Here is a 20,654-nt window from a genome sequence, read left to right as displayed (position 1 = left end):
TAGGGCCAGACTGCAATACTTTCCAAGCACTGCTGGGGAAAATCCCCCTCCACACAGGCATAGCCACCCCATAGTCTCTCTTTTTGGAGACTCCTGACAGGCACTACACTCCACATCCTGCTCCCTTTCTGCTGAGCTGGGACCTTATTGAAGCCTGTCAGCTGGCAACTAAGATACCATTTTGCTGCAGAAGAGGACGCAGAGCTGTGCTGCCAGGCCTTCAGGAGCCATATGTATCATCACAGTGATATGCCGAGCAAACCGGACAAGGCAATACCCTCCAGTCTCGGCACTCCCCTTCCTGACACGTCTGTTCAGACCGCAGGCTCTCTCCGTGCCCGCATCTCTACTGAGCTCTGCCACTGGAACTTTCAGAAGGGTCTGCTTAGACCTGTTTTGCTATAAAAGATGAAAAAAGTTAAAAAAAAACTACTTTTTTTTTCCCACCAGAAGCAGCTCCAAATGCCCAGGAGCCAGGCAGCACAGTTTGCAACCAACTCTTCCCGTGGCTGGTCTGGCAGTCCTCCCCCCTTGGAGGGGTCTGTTTGACCCAGACTTTCTCCAAGGCTAAAACACAACCAGAAACAAAAATACATAAAGCCCAAACCCCCCTAATTCCATCTGCCACAAAGTCTAAACGTGATTGTAAGGAAAGTAATAAGTATGGGCTGGTGCAGGCTTTCATTGAGCACGCAGTTATGTATGCTGACAAAGGGAAGACGGGGCTATATGTCTTTGCAGTAACTGCAGCAGCTGTAAAGCTGCCCACCACGAAACACCCACCCTGTTAAACAGCAGGCAGATAGCTGCCAATGTAGCTGTGGCTGAGGGTGCTACAGAGGCACCACAGAGGTAAATGAAAACAGAATTTATAAAGTGGTGGCAGATCATTTTCAAAGGCTGTTGATTGCAGTTAGAAATAAGTTTCATAATCATTTGGGAGAGTTATTGCAGGGAACAGCACAGAACTTTGGTCATGTCTTCAAAAATAAATAATCTGAATTGGTTAAATAAAATCCAGGCGCAAGAAGACAATTTACTGACTGAATTGCTAAAAGCCTGGGGATTAGCCAAAGATAACTCTCGTTTACCAAATGTGTTTAACAGAACAAGAGTGCTTGCAGAAGATTGTTTTGTGGTATACTAATTGTGTATTTTATTTTGAAAATTGAATATGGAGATGCTATTAAGAAACAAGAACTGTCCACAACACAAACTGTCAGCTTTGCCAAGTGAAACTAAAATAGGTTCCTGCTTCTGAAACCAAACAGTCATTTGCAATATGAACCAGTGCACAATTTGAGCTTTTCTCAAGATCTTTTTTTCTGAAATTCAAAGCAGGGAAATAAATCTCAGCTCTAGCCTTGATGAGTCTCAAGACATGCACCAGCTCAACCATCTCACCTAGTTTCACGGAGCAAGTCCTAGTGCAAAAGCCTGGTCATGCAATTAGTTGAAGGATGCCGGTGGGTTGGGAAGCAGTGGGAGATGGAGCCTAAACTCTTCCCACTGTCTCTGCCAACTTGCTGGGTGAGCCTGGACACACGACAGGGAGAAGGGAGCTCTCGGGGCCTGTTTTCCACCCAGTTATTTGTCCTGCCCAGTTCAATCATGCTCTTGGAAACAGTGCCTTTCCCTACTGCAGCACCTATGCCAGTGGAGAGCCTGCCTTGGCCACGACAGGGAGGTGCTACTCCAGCAGCAATATAATGCATTAACCTAAGGCTCATTTCATTGCCAAACCTTGCGGCGGTGGGACTCCGAAGACTGAATTACCCCAGTGTACATTTTCTGTGGGTAGGTTGAGCCTCAGAAGAATAACAAAGAAAACCAGCTATCAGCCCGCAGTCAGAAACATCTTGCCTTTCCCAGCACTCAGGCTTAGACACATTTTTTCCTCCTACTGAGTGCTCCCCTCCTCTGCCAGGACTCCCGTCGCGGCTGTGGTGCAGGGAAGCACCACGCAGCAGGAGCAGAGCTGATGGAGCTGGAGGGTAGCACATGCAGAGCACAACTTCATACTGCAATTGCTCACCCTTGTTTTGGCCACCACGTGCAAGCAATAACAAGAATACACAACCAGCAGCAAAAATAAAATACGTAAAAGAGAAAATTTGTACTCCTGTTCTGCACACATACAAGAATGCTAGGAAAAGAAACACTGGTACGTGCAATCCCTTCTTACACAAACGAAGCTCGTCGTGATCTCAAAGGATGCACTCGCTTGCAGGCCTGGAAGTTTAAGTGGTTGAGCACTTCATTCAGGTGAAGGCAGCCCTTTTTAGTCTTAATCAGCAGATATCCAGAGAGCTAACTCAAAGACATAAAGCAAATCTACTTAGGGAATAAATGTCTAAATAAATATGAGAGATGGGATGATGATCTTTTAATGTTCCTCTGCAGGGTAAATAAAATTATGGGGTTTTTTCACTTCAATTCATTTATGGTATTAGTTTATTATTGCACGATAAAAAGGCTCAGCATGCCTAGCTTGCTAGGTCTCTCCTCTGTCCTGGAGCGAGAGGCCGCCCAGCTACGCTGAGCACTAACGAGAAGGCAGGCAGGCACACAAAGCCACGGTACTCATCAGCCGGACATACAGATAACCCAGGGGTGTGCCAACTGCCTACCTGACGTTCGTTTGGTGGAAGAAGAGGGCAATTATTGCAACAGAGACTAAGCGATATTGGAGTAGGCTGGAGGAACATCATCTTGCACAATGAGTTCACTATATTTAAGTCTGAGAGAGACAAATAGCCTTTCTTTTACTTATCTCTCATCTGCCACCTTCATTTGGCCATTAAAACCATTTTTTAAATAATAAAACAAGTAATACTGCCTAACTAATGAATGTCGAATTATTGACATAAATATGCCAACATTTATTTATTTATTTGCCTCCCCAAGAACATGTTCTCCTCTGTTTAGTTTTCTATTTTAATGACTACAATTTATCATATTAACTAGACTTCCAGTTTGCTGGGTTTTGTTTCAAGTTCTGCTTTTTGCTGAGACATCTGTGAGAGGGCAGACACAGGTAAGAGAAGTAATAAAACTAATAAAAAAGCGATAGTAGCTGTCACCAAAAAGCACAACTGACCGAACCACCTTCACTTACTACACAGGGCCCTTCTTTCTTGTTCTCATTTGCTCATTTTACTGCCCACTTTCCACCAGTATTTTACTCTGCTTATGGCAGCTCTCTGCAAGGAACGTTAATTCCCTAATTTCCAAATAATTTGCTTTCCCTACCTACCAGCAGGCAGCATTAAGAAGGAAGGAAAGCCGAAGCAGGAGAACCCTCTGTGATGAAGGCAAGCCACGCATGATGGCCCAGTCAGGGGTTTCAGGAGGCATCTGAAACCACAGCGATGCCTCAATCAGCACGGGGATCCTGCCCTCACAGGAGGTATCTATCTGCTGCCTGCCTAACGGGGTGGGAAACATTAGTCCAGCTGCACCAAGACTATATCTATTTCAGAGCACAAGCATATGTGTTTTCCCCACCTGTCACAACTGTGAAATGTATAGATAGCATTTACTTCCTAGGCATTCGTTGCTCAAATTAACAGGCAACCTGTTAGTCTGAGTGCAATTAGCACCCCAAACTTTACTCCAGACATATCTGGTAGTGGAATTTTGCTTGCAGATCTTTTAGCAGCCTGGTGTACGCTTTGAGTAAATATAGGCCAACGTATAGAGTGGAAATCCTGTGAAATCCCCAACAAATTTGACGTGAAGCAAAGCTAAACATGCTGTTGGAGAATCTGCTTTGCCTTTATTAGAACTCGTAATGGAAAGTTCACATTTTTACAAACTGAAATTGAGCACTAGGTTCAGCCGAGACCCGGCAAACTGAACGACTGAGTGTAACACAACCTGCTGGGGCTGACTCCTGCCACCCTCTTCCTGCTGCCGGATTTAAATTTCACTGCTCCCCCTACGTGTTTTTTATGAAAATGCTAGTTACATACAGGCACGCATCTTAAAACACAACATTAGCATTTTGCAGAAGTATACGCAAGCAATGCCATATGATACAAGCAGTGTAAACCCTTATCTGTGTCATGGCTTGACTTCTATTGTAAAGTATGACCAGCACAGCCTGCAAGCACACTGCCAGGGGCCGCCTTTTCTGCCTTGGTCCTCACACCTACATACCAGTTTCTTCCATGTTGCAGCCACATCATCTGCAGCATCCTCAGATACCCACCTGAGTGCACTGGATCACTCCTTTACCAGGATATTTCTTCAAACATAATTAGTTTTGCAGTGCCAAATAACGGTGGGCTTAAATTCTTTTAATTCAGCATTCACCTTTCCCTCCTTGTGGTTGCTAGGATGTTAACAGGATATGTACAAACCACACTGAAATGTTCCTTCACAAACCCAGAAGCATGATATTTACTCAAAATTTGATATAAGGAGGGCTGAGGGAGCACACAACCCAGGCTCCACGGTGGCAGGACAGCCTTCATCTATCAGAGACTTCCCTTGGATGCTGGAGATTCATTTAGGCTCATAACTCCAGTCTTGTACGTGAAGAGGGTTTTATGTTCATTCAGCGATCACCTTTTTTTTTTTTTTTCCTTTTTCTTAAATGCTCCAAAAATGTTGCCCAGAGTTCTTTCCTTGCTTAGTCTATCAACCAGTCCATATATAGCATTTTATTAGGATTAGCTTCTCCAAGCCACCAGTGCTTATCTGCATGATTCTCTAACCTTCCTGAACCGTACCTTACCTGTTCCATACCTGCTGGCAATACACAGTGACAGAGACCTGCAAGGTGTCACCTACCTGCATTGTGACATGGCTTTCTCCCCCAAGTCCTGGATAAATCTAAATGACGCATACTCAGAGCATCTGTCACAGCAACAACATTGCTCTTGTTCTCTGCACATCCGTGACATTTCATTATCCTCTTATATTGCAGCAGAGCTGCTGGGAAAGAGACCTGCCCTTCTCCAGCCCACCATCCGTGGCTACTTCCCACGAGAAAAGAAGATTGCTTACCCGCAGGAAGGAGAGGTCTCGGTTGTGCTCAATGCTGGTGATTTCCAGGTTGCCCATAACTACCTCGCAGTTCTCATAGTACTTGCGCAGGGCCCGATACTGCTGCTCCAGGTCAGAGAGGGAGCTCAGCTTGTTCTCGGTGCCGGCACACACTGCAAGAAACCACAGGACACACAATCAGAATGAGTATGGAAGAGGGGCACAGGAGCAGAGAAGGAAATAGAGTTTGTATACAGGGATACAGGTAATTGTAACAAAAATCCTGAATTATTCACAGGATTGGGTTCTGGGAAAAAAAAAAACCCAAAACAAAAACAAAACAAAACAAACCCAAAACAAACAAACACACACACACCAAAAACAAACAAACAACCCCCCCAAACCAACACAGGTTACTTGAATATCAGCAGTAGAGAGAGGAAGGTACAAATACGGTCCATGATCATCTCAGCAATTTAAACACATCTCACCAAATGGGATGAAGTGCTGGTATTTACCGCCAAATGCAGAAAGGCTGAACACACAGAAATGCAGGAAAAATGCAAAACTCGTTGACCCCAGCACCTAAAGGGCCAAACCCAGGTCTCAGCGAAGTCCCTACCAGTTCTGGCAACGACAGAATCGGACACTGAACATGGATGGGCCACTCACGGACTAAAGGACACAAAGCTGGAGAGACCCGTGCATCCAGGCTGACCTGGGTAATCCAACGTTTTCCCTACTCAGCTGATACTCAGAAGGGTCTGTCAGACAAGCCAAGAGCAACCTGACCAGAAGGCTTATACCCAACATTGTTTTCCCCATCACTTTCCTTAAGACCCCAGCTCTTCCCAGCTTTATGCAATTAAATGGGAGAAAGACAATAGCAAAAAACATACCGTCTTTCCACAAGTCACCAGACTATGACCTGAATGTACAGTAGAGATGCGTCAGATGACTTAGGAAACACCATCCTAATACAGTTAGTTTTCAGAAGATGCCCTTTAACATCTAAATTTTGAAGTCCAGTTCAAAGCTACTGCCGCATCACAGCTCTGCTCAGTCTATTAGCTTGCCGTGCATCAAGCAATGACAAAAATGAATGCGGGAAAGAAACACAGCAGCAGCGTTTCACAACAGCAGTTTTTCACGCAGCGCTCAGCCTACCAGGACAGCAATGCTACTTAAATGGTCAAGTGTGGGGCTGGGCTTTTTTTTGCATGCACTTACTTTTCCTGATTACCAACAGCTTGTGGGTTGTTCTTATCTGTGAGCAAATTAATACGAATATATCCAAACTTTTGAAATGGGCATTATATTATGCAAAACATGAGCCAGACCAGAATAGCATTTCTGGAGCCATTCCCACTCCTGGATTAGATCAATACAAACAAAACTCTCCATGACTGGAGGCATAATCAGTAAAATTGGCTAAAATATGCTCTTTCGAATGATGCGGGTCCTTTTTTTAAATATCAAAAGTAATTAGGTTTTTGAGTACTACTATTATTGACTGTTTACTTATTACATCCCACGCTTTTTTTTTTTTTTTTTTTAAATAGAAATGGGAATAATTCTCATCTCTGTTCTCTGCTGCGGACTCTCTGCTGCAGAGCAATCTGCTCTTGTGCCAGGGTAATTCGAGCTTCAAGCAGCCTCTTGGCGAAGGGCTTCGGGAGGCAACCAGAAACCCACAAACTGCTCAAAGTTTTCTCCCAAGGAAACTCCCTCTGCCTCAAAAATGGCAGCAGAAATCTGTTCCTCCTGAACCGTAACTCCCCACCGGGGAGTGATAGCAGGAGCTAGTTTCATGGTGAGCCATTCACAGGATGAACGTTTTATCAGATAATTTTCAGGTTTTGTGTTTCCAGTGGCTAAAGAGCATGGACCAAAGCTGAACAGGCTCTACAGGGGACTGCTTTTCCAAATACACATTTAATCTAGTTACAAAAGGAAATATTGTAGGGACGTAATTTTTTTTATTTCTTTCTATGACCTGGTAAAAGTAAAATTTCAAAGTCCTTGCTAAGTTTAAAAACTTGAAATATTTGACATATATTCATTATGCTCTGTTGCAGAAAAACAAAACTGGTTGGTTTGCTCAGGTTTTAAAATAAAAAGTACCACCTCGTTTCAAGGTTTAATTTAAAGCACGAACGTTCCCATTTTGAAGTTTTTCTTGTAAAACCTTACTACTTAGAGTAAAACATATCTAAACAAGATTCTATTTATAGTATTTTTAATAGCCATTTTTGGGGATTCCCAAGATGGAAAGACACAGTCCCACTGGGACCTGACGTAGCTCTGCTGGACTGGGAACACCTGGAAGGATTAACCACTGCTGCTAGGGGATGGCACTTCTTTCTTTTTGAAATACAAAGCCCTGTCCTAGCTCATATTTAAAGTTTTAATTGGAACAACCTCGAGATCTGCTGTACAAGCATCTCCACCCTTCAGGGAGATGCACGCCTGTCCCTGCCAGAAGACTTCTAAAAACGTTTGCTACCAATTACAAAATCAGTTTGTTTGCTTCTTCCTTAAACACAGCAGCATCTATAACAAAAAGATAGCCTGTGTTTCCAGCCGAATAAGTATTATTCTGTCTTAAGGCTCCCGAGGACTAATAAATAATTTCTGTTCCATTTCGCTATCAGTGCTGAGGATCAACATAGCTCGGAAAACAATTCCAGCAGCTCAGCTAATAAAGCTATATACTGCAACACTGATATTTCACATTGCACACCCATTAAACATTTCCCAAAAGCTAATTTAGGCATTTGTTGCTGTAAGGAGGCAGAACACCTGGAGCCTGCTCTTGCAAGAGGATTCAATGGGGGTGAAGCCAGCCCAGATGTAAACCAGGGCTGCAAGTTTTATTCAAGTGAGATTAATTTTGTACAACCAAACCATTGCAGTAACTACTCCCAGCTTTTGAGATTGCTACGGAAATCAATTCTTTTAGATAAATAAAATCTTAAAAGCGAATTTAGAAGTAGCCACGTTGAACCTTTAAATTTATCTCATAGTAATTCCAAGCATTTAATTTCTGTCTTAAAAAAAAGAAATATCCTCTGATCCTCTGTTACACAAAACATCTCATTGTTCCAGCTCACACCTGGGCCTCTGCTGCTTGCCTGATACGTGGCAAAAGGTATGCGCAACCCGGCTCTTCCCAGCCTTCTCTGCCATAGAACTGGGGAAACCTGGGAAAGTCACTGTCCAGCATCAATCCTCCCAACCATTGCATAGCCTGGCTCGGCTTTTGCAGTTCTGTATTGTCCCGACAGGTCATCTCCCCTCCACAAAAAAGAGAAATTGGTTACAGATTGCCTCAAATCAAGTCGTATACCAGAAGTAAGATTATCCTACATCAGAGGGTGCAGCACGGCAGATTTTTTGCCGTTGGTACCCAACCAACAGTGCAGCCAATACAGAAACAGTACTCGGAGCAGGAGGCAGCCCCGACCTGCAGAACAAGCTGAAGTCCCAAAGCAAATGTGGGTATAACCATGGATCATTATTATAATAAGCCATTAATCTCTCTGTGCCTCAGCTTTACAGCACAGGTTTTGAACATACGCTTTTGATGTACCTAATAATTATGCCAGATTCAAAATACAAGAGAGAAAACCATGAAAGTATTTAAGAAAAGCAGATCAATCGTCACTTGCAGGAGGATAGAGCTGGGACACTACCTCCATCCTTTGCAGAGAGTCCTTTAAAACAGAGAGATTAGATATGCTGTTGGTGTTTTTTTAAGGCAAACTACAACTAATAGGGTAAAAAGCCATTCCTGCCATGAGGGAGAAATGCTGCTGCCATGGACAATTACAAAGGTAATCCCACTTGCCCACACATGCCAGGGAGCCAAACCTGGGAGGGACACAGGCCAGAAAGCAGGCTGTGAACTGGTAGTGCACAATAAGTTCCATCCCCCCATTTTGAGCCACAGGAGGCAATTCCCAGCTGCTCCAGGGCAAAAATAATCGTTCTGGGTCTGATTTGTCAAAATAGTTAAGAAGCACTGAAGTAACGGCATGTGAGGTGAGAGCTGAGCAGGAGTCACGTGGGATCCCCAGTCCCTCTGCCCCCGAGCTCGACACAGAGCACGAACATCTCCCCCTCACCCTCCTGCTCATCTCTTGGAACAGCAACAGGCATCTACGTGTTGCAGCAGCTCTTCAAAATTAAGTGCCAAAATAATACATCTTTTCAGTGATGCTCCAGCCGTATATAGGCATAAACATGAGCACAACAAAACGTATTTCCCTGTCATGCCATGCAAACCCACCATAATCTATATTTCATAAACTCTCTTCAAAGCACTTTGTTGTATATTGTTAGACACACTATTTTATATAGCCCCAGAAACCAACGAGCGGCAAGAAAATAAAGACTGCGTGTTAAAAGCAGTCCCTGCAGCAGAACCTCTCCTGGTTAATAAAAAATACTAATTCCCCTGCCTCTAACAGAGGTCAAAAAAGCAGCAGCTTAAAATGTGCCTCCAGTCTGCAGCTTCTCTCACTGTTGAGCATCTCTGAGCACATATACTCCGGACTTGATCAGGAGGTCTTACAGAGGCGTCTCAATGAGGGAAACCCTTCAGCGCCATTTCAATGCACGCCCAGGAAAATCTGATGTCCTCTTACGTTTTCCCTGACGGAAACCCCAGCGAGCTGTTGACTGACAGCGTGTACCGGGTTACCAGCATGCCATGCAGCTCTCAAACACATCTCTCCACCAACATGCAGGTGGCATTTCCCTCTCTTTCCATACTCTGGCAACAAATCTCAGAGAGTGTGCATGTGTACATGCCCAGAGACACCCACCACTACTGTTATCCTGAACCTGAAGGATGTGCACCTTCCCATTCGGGAAGCCCCAAACCGGCGGTTACAGCAACCGGTCAGGCTGCCAGCCCATGGCCGCTTCTCATCTACATCCCAAACACGGGCAATTTTGGGTGGGTGCTGGGGCAGAGCGCTGCTTAGCCATCACAAAAGTGGATTTCAGGCATTACTCAGACATTCACGCTTTACGTTCATTTCTTTACTTATTACCAGCTACCTAAAGTGACAGAGAAGAGCTTCAGCTCCTAATGGCCCCAATTACAGCAGTAATAATCGTCTGTATCGAATCGAATTTACGTTTTTCATCAATATTCATGCACATGACTTGGAAATTAATTTCCCATTGACTTTTTTTTCATAACAAAGCCAAATCATTCGGATGCTCACTCAAAGGTAGCAAATAATGGAAGCATTTAAAAATGTCCTTTAGCTTTTGCTTTTAGGCCATTATTTTGCTCTGCTCTGTTGATGATAAATCCATATGTTAAATTAAGAAATCACATTTGACTCTATCTAGTTCTCTTTCTTGTAATACTAATGGATTTTATAATCCTCCCAGCTTAACAGATGAACTAACTTTTGGAAGGAGGTCAACTTGTTTCATTTCTTATTCAACCCCTCTCTGGATCTGCCTACATTTGGAGTTACTCAGGAAGAGTGAATCCCATCATCTCCGGCATGGTCACCCGCACCCGAAATACTGGTGTCTCACTCCTCTCCCAAAGCACATTCAGTCAAGCAGCGATGAGGCATCCTCATTGCCAACTCCAAGGGAGTTATCTCGAGCATCTGGATATATTCTTTTGAATCATAAAACATTGATTATTATCTCTTTGGCGAGGACATAGGAGAGTGGCACGTTTGCCCCGCACCAGCCTCCGCCTGAACGCAGCACAACCACCCTTCATCGACTGGTTTGTCAAGTGGGCCAAAAACGCAAGAGGAGGCTTAAACTCCCGGACTCACTGGTTTCAGGAACGTGTTCATGAAAAGAGAATCACATATTCCTTCATGTCAGACAGGACGAGCCCAACAACTGTCAGCATCTCTTTTCTAATACATTCTTTTCCCGTACTTCCCACTTATTTACTTAATTAGCTGTGTTTTTACAGACCGTCATCAGGGTTTCTTGAAAGGCAGCTAACGTAACTGTTTATTAATAAATGCAAACACTCATGGCAATTTGTTAAGACCCCCAGATGGGGGGAAATACTCGAGCCCCTTAAGGAACAACTAATTACTAGCACTGCCGCAGCAGTCCCCATTCATTTCATTATGCTCCACGCTCTCAGTAACAGCCTGGGCACCGTCATGTACACACACAGAAGAAGGGGTAAACACACTTTTAATCCTTTCATTATTATTTTACAGCTCTCCCTGAATGAGCAGGAAAAGCCCTGAATTTTCTTGCAATTAGGCATGTCCTAATGAAGGGAGGGACCGCCTGCACTTACAGTCTTGCAGATGTCTCCTGGGAGAAGGCAAAACACTCCTTAAGGTCACCAGCCGTTTTCCTGTAAACCCAGTGGTTTTGGAGAGTGTTTTAAAATTAGAGGCTTGCTTCCCCTAGGTGAGAGACTGTAATGAAGGAGAGCATAATTTTCTGTGTACTCCTAATTAAAAGCTCAGCTGGCACAAGTGTTTTCCTTCCGTGAGGTCTGCTCTACGCTAGAAAATTATCATCACATTTAAATCCAGTTGCATGCAATCAACCCGACTGCCATGAACCCCTGGACAACCACATGGCCATGAGCGGAGAAGCCCAGCATTGCCATCCAGCCGCCGTTCAGTCCGTCAGGGTGTCATTGGGATGAGGTGACACAGTACAGGCTGGCCCATGGTGGCTGTAAGCCACACTCTCATGGCTTTAATCCCTTCTATCTGCATGCAAACGGCCCAGAAACACAAGCCTGGGAGTGCTATTATTTATTTTGGTTTCCAAGTTAAGCTCTCCACAACTGCTAAATAAAGTCAAATAAAAAAAGTTAACTATAATTTTCATCCAGACTTTAATCTGCAATGCTAAAAGGACACTCTGAAACACCTCTATAGCCTTTCTTCTCTTTGCATGGAGAAGAGGTCCCTGGGTTGATAGCACCAGGGACCAAAAGCATTAATTCCCTGAAATTTGCTCGCTAAACTCCCAAATATCATTTCATATACCATTGTAAAAGCTTCCCAGCACTTCCAGAAAAGTTGCAGGGATGTGTGTTATCAGGGTGGTCCCACCTCCAGTAGAGACTGATGAGATGCCACCTACAAAGGGAAGCTCTTTCCCAATTTTATGAACAGGAACACAAATAGGCACAGTAAAGACTGACAGTAATTGTAACTTCATAAAGAAGGATTAGTTATGTGTGATAACGCTTTCCCGAGCTGATGGCACCCTCTCCTTGCACTGAGCTCTCCAAAATCTGTTTGGCGGATGCTACACAGCATATTTTACCAATGTAGCACTCCTGTTCATACCAACCAAAAAACGGCATCAAAATGTTGACTAGATTTATACTGCAACATTTCAAAGATAAGTGCCCGTACTGACCATGTCAAGCCATTGTCATCTGCTTGCTTTATGCCAATATTTCCAGCATTGTTTCTCTTTTAGTTTTGTCACATATATCTTATAATACAGCAACTCGAAAGGACAAAATGGGAAAAATGTACTGCAGGACTTATATCACACAGCTACCACTAAAAAAAGCAGAAATTAATAGAAGAAGCTTTACCAATGGTTCTTCCCCCTCAGGCCTCTGTATAAAATTATTTTCTCTGGATACTTCTCCTTCCCTTTTTCTCCCTACTCTTCACAGACACACACAAACATACTTTCTTTCCTCATTTCTTTCTATTTGGAGGATAAATAGTTGCTTCTTAACTATAATGTAGGTACTGGACTTGACAAGCAATTAAAGCAAACAATTTCCACTCATCTAACTTTGCCAAATTAGTCATCTGCCATCTGCTCTATCATCTGGCTCTCCTTGAGGTCTTGCTGTGAATCTGGAAGCGCTCACTCCGACGAGTAGGCAGCAGATAAGCCTCCAAGCTGGCAGGGAACCCGAGGGACGGAGGTGGCATGTGGCCCTGTGCTGCTCACCATCACCCCCATCGGGCCAGCTCCAAGGAGGTGCTTGCTGGCTCCAGTGGTCAAATTGGCAAATCACTGGCACGTAAGTTGTGACAGAAAAGCATTTAAAAATTAAAGATTTCTTTTGCGGCCACTTATACAGCATGGTAGCTTAGAAGGAGTGTGGGATTTTCTTACTGGATGCAGGATGCAAAAAATAACTTACTTTATAGGAATGTCTTCAGCATTTGCAATGTACTTGCCAATGAAGCACATAACCTAAACAAGCAATTAATAGACATTATCTAAGAAAGATTTGAGTGGTCTCTGCTTCCAGCACCTGGCTTAGTTCAGGTAAGGCCTCATTTTGAAACAGGCAAAAGCTTTTCAAATAGCTCTGAAATACAACACCTGTCTCCTCTGCCCTCCAACTTCTGAGCACTATCAGGACCTTTCTCTTTTACCAGGTTTCCAGTTTGGGCTCCTTACTGGGTCTCCCAGTATGATCAAGAATATCACCAGCACCCCTGTTCCAACTGACCTACGTTTCCTCCCCGAGGAAATTAAATACCACTCCAGAGGGAAAGTTAGTCCACGCAAATGTTGCTGTTGCTCTGAACCATCACATGGAGGAATCACTCTCCCTGTAGTCAGTGAAGACAATTACAGACCGCCTATTCCTGCACTAGTCTCCAGTTTGGCCACTTGAGTGCAGCACTCCAAATTAAGCTTGTAAATCTAACTCTTAATGCCAAGAACCAAAATCCTTCCCTACAGTAGCAGCCTTCTAAGATGGATAAGTCTGCAGACAAACGATCATGAGTAATACAATGCCGCATGTTCTTGGGCAGCTAAACGCAGAGCGACATGCCAAGCTGAAGGCCTAAGAGTTTGCAAATATTGCTCTCCCCGCTTTCCAACCCTCACCCTTCCCGAGTCCCACTCCAGCACAGCAGCAATGGCTCATGCAACCTGTTTCCCTCCATCACTACATCACGGTGTATCCCGGCTCCCTACTAGGGCAAAGTGGTGGAAATCTCTACAGAAGATTTGCAGTGGGAAGGATTTGGGTTGTTTTTTCAATGCCAGGGGAAGGAGTGGGAGAAGATGATGGAGCACAAACCACAGGTACCAGGTGAACACATGCACGGGTGGGAGCGGGGGGAGCAGAGGGGAGCCAGGCACTTGGACTGGGTTTTTGTACACGTGCCTTCAACACAAATCAGTTTAGCGAGGAATACCAGTAACATGTGCCGCAAGCTTGACCCAAAATCATTTCCCAGCTCACAAACCAGGCTGCTTTGCTGGGGACATGAAGGGCTCCTTCCCCCCCTGCAGTGCTCTCCTGGGGGCCCACAGGCACTCAGCTTGCACGGAGCATTGCTGCGGTGCTGCAGTGGTGGCCGCCTTCCCCAGCAGCTCCTGCCGCTCCACCGGGAATCACACAGCTCCGCGACAGCCAAGGGCCTTCGCCTGCCTGCCTTACTTTCTTTTTTTTTTCCTTCCCCAGAGGGCCCCTGAATACTGCAAGCATTCACTCAACTTAAATGCATTTTAATTAACATTGTACAAACACACTGAGTTTGTGCGTGCACAAGGGAGCGCATTCATTCAGCTTCTGCCTGATTCTCAGCCTGAGAAATCTAGCGGGAGCGTTAGCAGCCGCTGCAATGGGAACAGGATTGCAGTCATTGCTGCCTGTACAATATTTAAAATACACTTGGCAAAATGTGCATAAGCCCTCAGATCCTACTCACTAGTACTTAAGCACCATTTATGTAAAAGATACAGCTCAGACAGGGTAGGTGGGACAGGTGCTTTTATATCTTCTAATGTAACTGTGGGTAATTAGTCACCACTAAAGCACACAGCAACCATCGTGTTGTTATAGGGTAAGCACAAGCCACCTGCGACATAAAAAAAAAAAAAAAAAAGGTATTTCCCCAAGATCTCTCACTGAAATTTTTCTCGCATTACATTAGTAATTATCACATAACGCGAATTCCAGCTAAAAAAAATGATTAAAATAACTATGAAATTTAAACACAGAAAGAAACAGACTGCTTCAGAGAGAAGAACCTCCCCAAATTCTGGCAACCCTGCAAGACAAAAGTGCAGAGGGGCTTAAACAGAAAGTCCCTGGGAAAACATTTGGGAAATAAAGAAAACCAACATCTCACAGGGAGCACCCGAGATGGCCATGCCGGGGCTTGGGTGTCCCCATCAACCAGGCAAGAGCAAACCCAACATTTTGGAGCTGCTTTGCTCAAGTGCTTCAAGGTGACTGTGCAATGCAGGAGAATGTGATTAAAGAAACTACCCTATTTTAGCCAATACGCATAGGTATATTAAGTTGAAACTGCATGCAGTTTATTTTTCATTGATAAAAATAACAGGCTCTCAAGCAACACAATAACCTTGTCAAACAGACAGGACAATTCAGCTCATGTAAGACAGCTGAAATGGTAATTATTTAAACTTGGAAGTACTGCAGATGAGGAGAATGGCATTGCAGTTGCAGGGAGAGGCAGGGGCTGCACGGAGGCTGGCCGGGCCTGCGGGTGGACGCCACGCTTTGTCTGGAGCCAAAACACGCTGGACCTAGGAACAGGGACCACATCCTGGGGTCTGCGGTGGTCGTATACGTTAAGATGATCAAGTCAAAGAATTAATCTAAAGTGCTGTCTTACACAAGCCTTCCTTAAACTGATGGTTCTATTTTCCTAATTGCCCACGGCTAAACTAAGTAATAAAACCTGTATGTTATTAAACCAAGTGCTTTCAGGTATCAGTTTGTAGGCAGGAAAAACAAACTTTCAATAACTAAAGTTTATGCAAGAACCTTTTTTACTTCTATACGCTATGTATAAAAACACACAGCCTAGTCTTAAGCTAGTGTCTTCTGCCACAGACAATCCTTCATCTGTGGTAGTTCACGCAAATTTCACATGAACAGCTTCATACAGGTTGCTGAGCATGTATGGCATTGCCGCTTGGCATGCTCAGGAGTGGAGGTGCAAGTGAACACCAAACTCCCACCTTCTCAAACCCGCATGTTTTGAACCAAGTCCTGGATTGCACAATTTAAATTAAACATAATAAAAATAAAAAGCTAAATAAAAGCCTGAGCACCCAAATTCTTCCCAGGCCGCTGAGGGCTTCAGCTCTGGTGAACAGCAGCACAGTAGCCATTTTTGGGTACAGTCATGCCGTATAAAACCATACCTCTACCATTGAGATGTTTTTCCCATTGTTAAGAAATTAAAGGGACTCCTTTTAACCTCACTGAGGCTACTGGCATAAGCTGCTATTAAATCTGCACAAACGGGGCAGAGGCAGGACTTGCATTTGAATTGATAACCTCATCGTACATGAGCAGTATATTCAGGGCAAATGCCTGCAATGCTGAAGCTTCTGCCTATTTTACCTGGCAGGCGAGGGCTGCGTGTGATGAGCTTCTCAGTTTGTCTCATTGATTCCTTAAAAATGACCGAGCTGGCGGCTGAAATCACAGACTGACTTGCCCCTCTTCATACAATTCCTATTAAGCCTTTGTAAACGGTTTCACTTTTCAAGGCTGCAAGGGGGCATGGGGGGAGCCAAAGTTGCTGTGAAATTGCTCCTCAAATGCACTTCCCCTGCAGTCAAATCTGGCAAAGCGACTTCAAAATCTCTAATTGTTTTCCTTGCCCAACCTATTGCTGCGCTGCACTAACCTAACGTGTATTTATTTGTTATTTTTTGTTTCACATACTTTCAGAAATCATCCCAAAAGGTAAGTTCTAAGTAACTGTACTTGTCAAAATCGTGTATTACGAATTCTTTATAGATCAGTCTGCTCAAATATCCTCCCTGTTAATACTTTCTGTTGGGCTTTTTAAAATGCACTCCATATATATTTTATAAATGTTTGGGTTTATTCCCGCCCCAACGCCCCAGAGACTGCCCTTAAACTTCTGTCCATTGATTGTGACTGTATCAATTTGTAAAGGTCAACAGAAAGCTTCTCTGACAGCTGAACTCAGAAAGCAATTTTTAAATGAGCTGTTTCTCTTCCTCTACAAAGCAAGATGCCAACAAAATCAAAACCCAAGGTCTTTATTTCACTGGCTTGACCAGTGGCTTTGATAGGCTTTGGATCTCTGATGGCTGCTGAACACTCCCTGGAAATCTGAGCTTGTCTAAGGGTCAAAAAACAACAACATGTGAAAAAGCAGGTTTATGAAGAGAAAGAGAAGAGAGAAGAGAATGAGAAAGGTTTATGAAAAGAACAACATCAATTCGCTGCTCCTCTTGAAAACCTCTGCAGACCTCGGGTAACAGAGCTCCCAAGGATCACCACACAAATGTCACCACTGTATGTGTTTGGCCTCATGCATCCTTTTATCATACATGAATAACTTACATTTTGCACTAAAAAAAAAACCCCACAACCAGCTGGCTAGTCAAGAAACAGACTATGCCAACTTATTTTGATGCTTGCTTCAGATTTGTACTGAGAGAACAGGTTATTTTGTTTGGGGTTGTGATCAAAAGCCTCTTCAAAAGGCTTCCGCCCTTTCCCCCCATCCCACAGTTTACTGAATATCTCAAATTCATAACCATTGAAAGTAGGGCCGCACAATTTATGACACTGTTATACATGAAGAAAACCTGCCATAAATCAAAGAAAACAGTTATATAAACGAGCATAAAAGTGCAGGGAAATGTCACAAGATAGCAATAAAGTATCTTCCAAATGGTAAATCCCAGGAGCAGAAGCACCATTAGTTTTGAATCCTCCACTCGGCAACAGCAGGACTGCTTTATCACTGGAGTAATCAGTACTGGAGCTTGCCTCCCTTAATAACTGTGGATCCAGGCAAAACTGCACACCCTTGGCAGGGAATCGGGCAAGGCAGGAGGAATCAAAGGCAGTGAATGCACATCTGCACTCGCACCACCACACAAAATGGTCAGAAGTAACACCGCGATCCCATGGGTCTTCCCCTGCTGCTAACTCTGTGTGGAACACAGGAGCACATCGCATGTAGCTATTCCCACATATATACACACATACATATATATACACGCATAAAAAATAAGGTTGGTCTTTTTGGAGCCTGGGTGGCTATTTTCTTGGCCCTTTTTCACTGAAATACAGAAACCGTGGAGGGCTGGTTCTTGTTTTACCTGCAAGAAAAGAGATGCCCACCCCAGGGGGGCCAGACAGGCCTCCTCTGCAGACAATGCAAAGCAAGCTGCTTTAGCAGAAAGACAGCAATACAGAATGGGCACAAACCTTGCCTGGGGAACGAACTGCCCAAATCCACCAGCCAGACCTCCCCCAGGGATCAAGGAGGCTATGGCGAATACGGCAGTCCTGGGAGGAAGTCGTAAGAGACTCTGGAAGAGCAGGGTGAGGGGTTTAATGTTGCAAATGGCCATAAAGCCCTTCACTGACTTCCCAGGTCCCAGCTCAGGCTGCCAGCTGATATTTAGTCATTTTTCTGCAAACGCTACCAGCAGAAGAACAGATATGTAACAGCAAAATGCCAAGGAGTTTGTTGGGATGAAGGAAAGGCAATGCCTTGTAAAACACTGGAGCTGCCCTGGGAACAGCAGTGGCAGCACCGGGCGGATCCGTGGACAGATGAAAGCTTCAGCCAGTAGCATACGGAGAGGATGGCAGGAGAAAAATCACTCCGAGACTGAGTGTGGTGCAGAAGACTCCCACCCCAACCACCTGTGATGCTTCTCCAAGGGATTCCCTTTCCACGCTGCTTGCTCCAGCAAGGCTACAGGTGAGCAATCTGGAGCAACCACCAGCCTGTACCCCTGGGCTTATTTCTTACGTCAGTGCACAAGCCATTCCCTGATCCTTTTCAACTCGGAAAATTCTCAAGACTATTCCTGACCTCTTAGGAGGATATTTATGTGCACCTTTATCCTGCAAATGGTAACCATTAGCTCACTGTTAAAATAACGTCTCAGTGATGTGCCAAAATAATCTGTTTTCTGGTTCTTAACCCAAGGCAAGGTGGACAAAAAGAAAAGACATGGCAGATGGCTGGTTGGTTTTTTTGAAGACGTGAATGACACATTCCCACAGACCAAAAGCAGTTTCATATTCCTGCCTCTCACAAGAAGATGATAGTATTTCTGCCCGAAGACCTCCCCACCTGATTTTATTTTCCTAAACACCAAGAAAGGCGGATGAATGACAGGCGTCTCACTCCTCGTCACTGGGTAGAAAGCAACAGGCACATTATTAGCAGCCTCATTAAGAAGACAAGGCCAAGAAGCAATTTTCCCAACACAAGCCCTCTGCAAGGAGGCTGCTCCCAGGGTCCCAGTTGCATTAATACCTTCCTCTTGCTCGCTCCACTTGATGATCCGGTTCAGTTGAACCTGGGAAATGGGAGGGAGGCAGGAGGGGGAGCCCCAGCGGGGGGCACAGGACGCCCGGCATGTGATCCTGGCCAAACCTTGTGCCGGGGGCTTTGGCTGCGGCCGCATGCTTAAGTGATGCGGGAGCACGTGCAGCCGGAGCGGCTCAGTGCAAATTTACCGTTGCAAAATGTCCTTGAAGCTGCCTGTCTGTGATGGGTAAATGGCAGTGAAGGTCAGTGACGCTAATTTGATGGTAACAAGCCTGGCTCTGCACCGCTTGCCAGCACAGTGGCCTCGTCCTTAAAAACACCCACACCCACCCCAAAACCATCTCGCAGGGCATAGAGAAGTTCCCAGGAGCAGGGTTCCCTTGTTTTCCCTCCTGAATACTGTGCTTACTAAATGCATTCACTTTTTATTACAACCACAAAAAAAAAAGCGCAACCCAGCTAGGACTGCTAGGAACAGCTTAATTAATAACAATTAGCTGCAGCACAATTGTGATTCAGGTGGCGTTTTGGAGCATGAAGGAGAAATTTGACACTTTTGCTTGTGTGCACGGACATAAGAAATTCCAGGCAAAGTTAATGGAAACTGAGCAGCTGAGCGATACCGAAATTTAAATGTACTGTAAAATTACTAAATGATTTCAATGTCACAGGAAGGCATCACGCTACTTCCAGGATTATTAGCCCTTGCAGAGTTTTAATAACATTTGGTCAAACACCTCAGGAGCACATCACTGGGATATTATAAAATCACTGGGATAATATAAAATATTTTCATATTTTGGGGGTGGCAGGGCGGGGGGGAAATCCCTGTTCACAGCAAAGGGGAGGTGACAGCCTTGAAAAGACCCCTGATGGGGTGAGATGCCAGCAAGGTCAGGGGGTGTGCAGGATGCCAGCCCCGTGCTCCCTGAAGCCACCCGGTTCCTGCCTGGCGGCGGGTGCCCCGGAGGGGGAAGGACACTTTATGAAATTGTGGTTGTCTAAAGCGGTCAAAACACCTGCCAGTCACAGTGGGTTCACTGGCCGCGCTCCCCGCAAGGGGGGCTGCATCTGAGTGCCTCTGCCTTAATTAGTGTCACCGCAGTCAGATGTAATTTATGTTTAAATATACACGGGGAATATGAAGACAGTCCCAGCGACTACTTTCAAACAAAAGGAAAAAGGTGGAGGCTTCAAAGCTTTTTTGGTGGAGAACAATGGAAAGTCTTAGCTGGAGAATGAGTGGACCCTGCCATTAACAGAGAGTATTTGGCTCCTGGAGGGACAGCAATGGCTGGCGTCGTCTTATTAAAAATGAACAAAACAAAAAGGATAAAGTGACCCTACAGGATCAAGTTTTGAAAGCATGAAAAAACATAGAAA

The 20,654-nt window shown here is 44.6% G+C and overlaps 1 protein-coding gene across 6 annotated transcripts in view; it reads right to left on the bottom strand.

Annotated features, from left to right (window-relative positions):
* ERBB4 (erb-b2 receptor tyrosine kinase 4) overlaps positions 1 to 20,654 on the bottom strand; it is a 528,844-nt gene that overhangs the window by 393,075 nt on the left and 115,115 nt on the right. For all 6 annotated transcript variants that reach the window (XM_050899627.1, XM_050899630.1, XM_050899632.1 and 3 more), the window contains exon 2: positions 5,014 to 5,165. In XM_050899627.1, the coding sequence (XP_050755584.1) occupies positions 5,014 to 5,165 (152 nt within the window). The remainder of the gene's footprint in view (positions 1 to 5,013; positions 5,166 to 20,654) is intronic.

The sequence above is a fragment of the Gymnogyps californianus genome, chromosome 7 (assembly GCF_018139145.2).
Source record: "Gymnogyps californianus isolate 813 chromosome 7, ASM1813914v2, whole genome shotgun sequence".
Classification (NCBI taxonomy): domain Eukaryota; kingdom Metazoa; phylum Chordata; class Aves; order Accipitriformes; family Cathartidae; genus Gymnogyps; species Gymnogyps californianus.
The sequence above is the reverse complement of the archived record's forward strand: the minus strand, read 5'-3'. Positions and strand labels throughout refer to the sequence as shown.